The following is a 6,272-nucleotide window of genomic DNA, read 5'->3' as shown; positions in this document are numbered from 1 at the left end:
AATTCCCAAGCTTCCAAATACAATATGAAATGCACCAAATCACAACCTCCTGCCAACGATGCTATGAGAAACAACATAGGCAATACTATAGGCATTTGAGAATTTATATTAAGTGTTGGTCAGGTAGTTGTTAGGCTTTTTAGGACTTCGGGACATGATCAAATCATATCAAGGAAGGAAAAGGAGTTGTAACGAGGCAGGGTACAAGCTTTAATGTAAAATACGGTTAACTCTCTAATCCCACAAATTTAGCCAATTACTCCTTATCTGATTTCTTTGATGTAACAATTAATTTATGTGTAGAACCATTGAATAAAATATTTCCTCACTAGAAGAGGGAGGAAACTAATGTGATACCCTTCAGAAAGGGTTTTAGGAAGCAAGGTCACCTATCCAGGATATGTACAGAGTCATTACCATGAAGAGAAATCCATGCTAAGGTGGATAAAATTCACACCAATTGGTATTGGGGAAACATTGAAAAATGTTATTGAGTGCTTGTTACAAAATCAGAGGGCCTCCTAAAACTCATGAAAGACCAATGATGTGTATAATTAATAACCATAAAATATGTGGAGCACAAGTAAAATGAAGAACAACATGGATTGCATCCATCTAAGATTGGCTTTACTTCACCTCGTATCAATTCATAAGCATTTAGGAATAAAACATAGCAAGCATAAATCACAACAGAGCAAGCAAAAATCGCAAGAAGAGAAAGCATAATCGTAACAGAGCGGGAAGAATCGTAACAGAGCAAGCTTAAATCGTAACAGGGCAAGCAAAAATCAGAAGAAAATGCAGAAACCATGCAACAAGAGCTAATTTCCAAGCAAATTCAAGTGTTGAAAAACACAACAGTGTAATAAGAGAAAAATTACAAAAATCCCAACAACAATTTTAAGTGTTGAAAAAAGTCGTTGCTGATAGGATTTAAAATCCTACTGGAGAGATGCAGAAGCCACCACCGTGTCCAAACGTCCTCCAGAGCCTGCCATACCTTTTCTGCGACAACCACACAAATTACCTGCAACCAAAACTTTCAAACATATGAAAAAATTAGTAGTTAGGCAAAAGCCTACAAACAAATTACAACAAATTCGAAAAAAACCCATGAATTTACAGATTTACCTTCATGGACCTCGAACTGGATAGAATTTCACACTCGCTCCTTCCCAAACAACAGGGCACGAGGATGAAACAAGAACCAAGGTATTTTTAAACCCCAGACAGTGTAGAACGAACAACAACATCGACATTTCTAAACCCCTGACGGCGCAGAACAAACAACAACAACGGAAGTGTTAAACCCCCCTCGAAACAAGTAAAGCAACAAAACCCTAAACCCTAAATGAGAAACGAGTGTGTGCAAATAGTAATGCGAGATACAATTAAGCAACCACACAATAAACCCTAAATGGTTAACGAACCACTGCAAGCAACTTCGCCCAGTGAACACCTCCAGAGTAGCGAATAAGGTGAACCAATGTTGGAACCGTCCCAATCCATTGTTAGCAGAACGCATTGCCCACACACCACACCCGAACGAACAGCACAAAGTAGAGAAAACATACCACAAAACACGGAAAATGAAACTCTAAACAACATATTCACTGTTCCCCTGCATGCCCCCTCCACCAAAATAAGTGGTGGGAACTACTCGACAAGTGTCGTACGAGTTTGCAAGTTTCTCCACATCGACAACGAGACGGGCATAAATAATGACGTCCCTCCCCTATACACTTAAGAAAAGCATTTTTGAAATGTTAAAACAAATCTTTAAAAGATAACTACCACGTCAATATCAAACTTTATTAGTCAACAACAACTAGTAAAAAAGTTAATCTCAGCATTTTTGAAATGTTAAAACAAATCTTTTAAAGATAACTACCACCTCAATATCAAACTTTATTAGTCAGCATCAACTAGTAAAAGAATTAATCTCAGCGAGAAACTCTCACATTCGAGATTGTCAAATGCAATCTAATTGGATCGAAAAAGTTCTATCTATTTTGGTTGGGGGATAACATGTGCATTTCTATAAAAATGTTCACTTTAGCTTAGCTTAATACTGAGAGCTCACGAGATTAAGTTCGTTATTGCAAGGCAACATTCACCGTGATTGTAAGCCTATTGAGTTACAGATTGATTGATTACTAAATTAAGCTGTGAAACATGGATGGTTTATAAAAATATATAATTTTTATTTTGAAGATGTTATATTTTTTAAATAATGGTAAGTTTAAGTTATATTCTATGAAAAAAATTAATAAAAGTTTAAATTTAAATTATTTAAATTTTATTTAATTTTTTTTTAATGTAAATCATTTAAAATAATATTAAGATAAAATTTTGGATCAAACTTTTTATTAATTATATGATTTTATAAGGTGTTGTTTAAGGAGGTTATAAATTTACCAGGAAAGTTATTTCTCTGCTGAAATTTATTGATTTATTTTCAAAAGATCTTATTATAGGAGTGTTTTAATTGATTTTTTAATGGTGAAAAAAGAATTTAACTCCATTAAAACCCCTTTGTAATCAAAGTCCTGAAGTTTGACAGCTATAACTTAGATTTCCCAAAATTTCTACAGAATTTGGCAAAACTCATGTTGAAATTTTTATTATTTTCCAAAATGAATTATAGCCTTAGCAGACTACTCTATTTTATAATTTCTCCCCAAATTTTTGAACAGCATTGTCTATGGAACCCACAGACTGCTATAATTCCCATCAAATTTATATCATAATCTGCCAAAATTTCCCCAGAAATTTTCAAATTTTTATCACAATCCTACTAAAATTTCCATTATTTTCTAAGAAAAACATCAACTCCGTACACAGCGGAGACCCCTGGTTAAGCCTCTATTTTCGCATATGAAAGTTCTCTCCAAGTTAGTTACATTAATCTCCTCTCTAAACAAGTGGCCGTACTGGTAATCGTTGAAAATATAATTTTAAGTCGAACATTAGCCCAACGGGTAGCAATTCATTTGTTAATTTCTCGACCCATTCATCTGTATTCATTCATTTTACTGAAAAAAAACATTTTCCCCCTTAAAATATCTCATTTGGACAAAAAATGGTATCAACTTAGAATTTTGAAATTCATATGAAACTTCACACGCTGAGCCACAATGTTACATAGGCATACACACTACGCCTCTATCTTGTACAATATATACACGTACAATTTTACCAGTGTTCTGACTCCTATATATTCACACAGAAGTTTACAACAGTGTTCTGCCCCCCGCTTTTTGTGGCTACCTCACTGCATAGTCCAATCAAGGATGTGTAGTCTCAACCACATTACCAATTTCCAAGTCCCTTGATTTGAACGAATCCAAAGATGAAGAAGCTGCCAATGTCGAGCCGTCCCCCAAAAATTGCAGAAACTGAACAGTATGATTTGCTTCAACACTCTCATTTCCCTGATTAACTTCCATCCGGGGACTTTCAGAAGGCTCGGGGTCCGGCCAGGCAATCCCTGATGGTTTCTTTGACAAAATGTAAAGCAGAGAATGTCGACATGAAGGACAAGAGGCATTGGAAAGCAGCCATGCATCTATGCAATCCGCGTGGAAGGTGTGACAACATTCTGGTAATACTCTCACCTTTTCTCCCTCCATGAATTCTGCCAAGCAAATGGGGCAATCATTGCCAGGGAAGGGCGACCCCATGTAGTACACCGTCACCGGCAATGCTTTTATGTCCATTTTCTTGATGCCAATTTGAGTTCCTTGGGCACCCCCATCGAGTGCTGGTTCGGAATCGAGTAGCCATCGTCTGCAGAGCTGTCGACAACGTAGCAAGGCACTCATCCCCAAAGCAAATAGAAGGGAGCAGCACAAGGCCGCAATGATTGCGGCTAAGGTTGAGTCAAATCTTGTATTTACTACGTAGGGAACGTCTCTCGATTCCTCTAGACGCTCCACTGATGGGCCAATGGGCGTGGATGACTGCAACATCTTCGTATCTTGCAGTAATGTTCTGCCATGAACAGGGAAGGCAGACATAATCTGGATTTCACTGGAAACTAGCACCAATTCTATATAACCTCGAAGTCGGATAAGTGACAGTGGCCTCACAAACCATGCGCTCTTCGGTGATTTGGTTGGGGACTATGGTTTGAAGATTATGATAAAATCCAGGAGCAGTGTTGCAGAAGGATCGGAAGATAGAAAAACAAGAAGATACGTTTCTTGTAACGCAAGAGAGAGCAGGTGCTTCTTGTCTATGTATCATATGAACTAAAGAGTAAAAGATATTCGGTAGGTAAAGGAGGAGATAATATTCGATTGGTAAAGGCGGTGAGGAGGTGCCCACATGAAGCCCCACCATTTCGTTTTTATCACGGCCAACACTCCGAAGTTTCCAAAAAGCTTTCGAGGTTTTGAAGTTTCCATGAAGTTTTCAGTTATATTCATGATGAGTGAGACGAGGTAGTGGTAGTTTCAAAGTGGGTTGGTTAACGTAAATATTAAGTATCTCTACTGAATATATACATATTTTTACCCATTGGATAAGACGTAAAAATAGTGAGTAAATTATTGACTTATTACATATTTTTGACAATTTGTTATTCGCTAAACACCAAGTCTCAAAATATTAGATGTCTCAGAAGAGTGTATAAATATCGTTGAATTTAAAATATTTTTACATTTAATATTATCTATGTATTTTGGGGTGACATTTATGAGTGGATACCAAGCTTTTTGTTACAGAGTATTAAATGCTACTACGATATATATAGATTACTAAAGGATCTAAATATTATGTTTTAGTATAGTATTATGTTTATGTTTCAAAAATCGTACATATAGAATGTAGGTTAATATTTAATAAAGGACATGTAATTTATTATTAGAATTGGTAAATTTTTGGCAAATATCATCTATTTATATATATATATACTTTGTCATTGCATTTATGAATTTTTCTCAAGTTGCTAAAAAGACATATGATTTTTTTTAGGTAGTGCCTAAAGAGGCAATGGTATAATATTAGATGTTTCCCCATAGAGCATAGGGGTACTTGTATGTCTAGTTGCATTTATGAGTTTGCATCAAGGTGATTAGACATGTTTGAGTTTGTTTAAATGGTTTCTAAGTAGGTAATGAAAGAATATTAGATGTTGCTTCATCGTACATAGAGGCTATATCACAAGGTTGTCGAATTTTAACCTTGAGGCTTGAAGTTTGGCTAACCTTAGAAAAAAATTGAGGTTCAATGAACTTCATCGAACGTCATAGCCATTAACCAAGTCCATAGATCAAAATTCATAACTCCATGTCACAACTCAAGCTCGTACTTTATCCTTGCAGTTTCCATGTCCGTGATAGCATTTTTATGTTTACTAATGTTGATCTCTTACTATTTTATCCTATAATTCATTATATATATATATATATATATATATATATATATATATATAGACAAACCTAATGATCAACCTTATCCGAACCACATTAAAATATTCGAACTCAAATTGAACCTAATAATTGTTGAACAACGCGAACTCGGACCCGAACCATGTGACATTGCATAGAGGTCCTTGGATGTGGGTGTATTGCATCCAACTTTCTCTATACATCCAATTGTTTATATGCACTCTACCATGGCATTTATGTGTATGATTCAAGGTGCTTATGATACCTAGCAAATAGCAGCAACTACAAATATTAAATGTTGTCTCACAATTCATGGAGGTAGATGGATGTTGGGGTACTCCCTATCAAACTACCTATGTGCAATATATAGGGGCATTTATGAATTTGAGTGTGCATTTGTAAGTCTCTTTAAATGGTGTTTAAGAATCTGGTGGTAAAATATTAAATGCAGCCATAGAGTGCATAATTTTGATTAGAAGGTTTGAAATGAAAAAGTATTCAATGCTTCAGTAGAGTGCAAGGAGACTATTTGATCTAGAATAATTTGATCTGGGGGTATTACAGATCAAGTTATGGACTCTTCAACATTATTTATGAGTTTGTTGGAAGTTAATTAAGTAGTACCTAAACACCCAACAAGAAAAAACTAAATGCCATTTCAAAGTGCGTATACATTGTAGGATCATTTTTACTATTCCTCATCAAGTTACTCTAGTGTATATTCATAAATGTTGCAACAAACAGGCTATTGGATCTAGCGGTATTCTAAATCCATTAACCTCTATGCATTTTGTTGTAGTAGAGTAACTTATGAATAATATTAAGAACAAAGGACAAATAATGAATGATAGTACAAGAGGGGTTAGAGTTGTCATCATC

The 6,272-nt window shown here is 35.4% G+C and overlaps 1 protein-coding gene across 1 annotated transcript; it reads right to left on the bottom strand.

Annotated features, from left to right (window-relative positions):
- Window positions 1–3,083: 3,083 nt before the first annotated feature.
- LOC149235158 (RING-H2 finger protein ATL8-like) lies at window positions 3,084–4,265 on the bottom strand. Its single transcript, XM_089461299.1, has one exon. It carries the CDS (start codon window positions 4,017–4,019, stop codon window positions 3,288–3,290), a length of 732 nt encoding a protein of 243 aa, XP_089317425.1. The 5' UTR covers window positions 4,020–4,265; the 3' UTR covers window positions 3,084–3,287.
- Window positions 4,266–6,272: the final 2,007 nt, after the last annotated feature.

Source organism: Pinus tabuliformis, chromosome 8 (genome assembly GCF_031772625.1).
Source record: "Pinus tabuliformis cultivar Carrire ecotype Pingquan chromosome 8, CPIR1, whole genome shotgun sequence".
NCBI classification, from domain to species: Eukaryota; Viridiplantae; Streptophyta; class Pinopsida; order Pinales; family Pinaceae; genus Pinus; species Pinus tabuliformis.
This window is presented reverse-complemented; position numbering and strand designations above follow the sequence as displayed.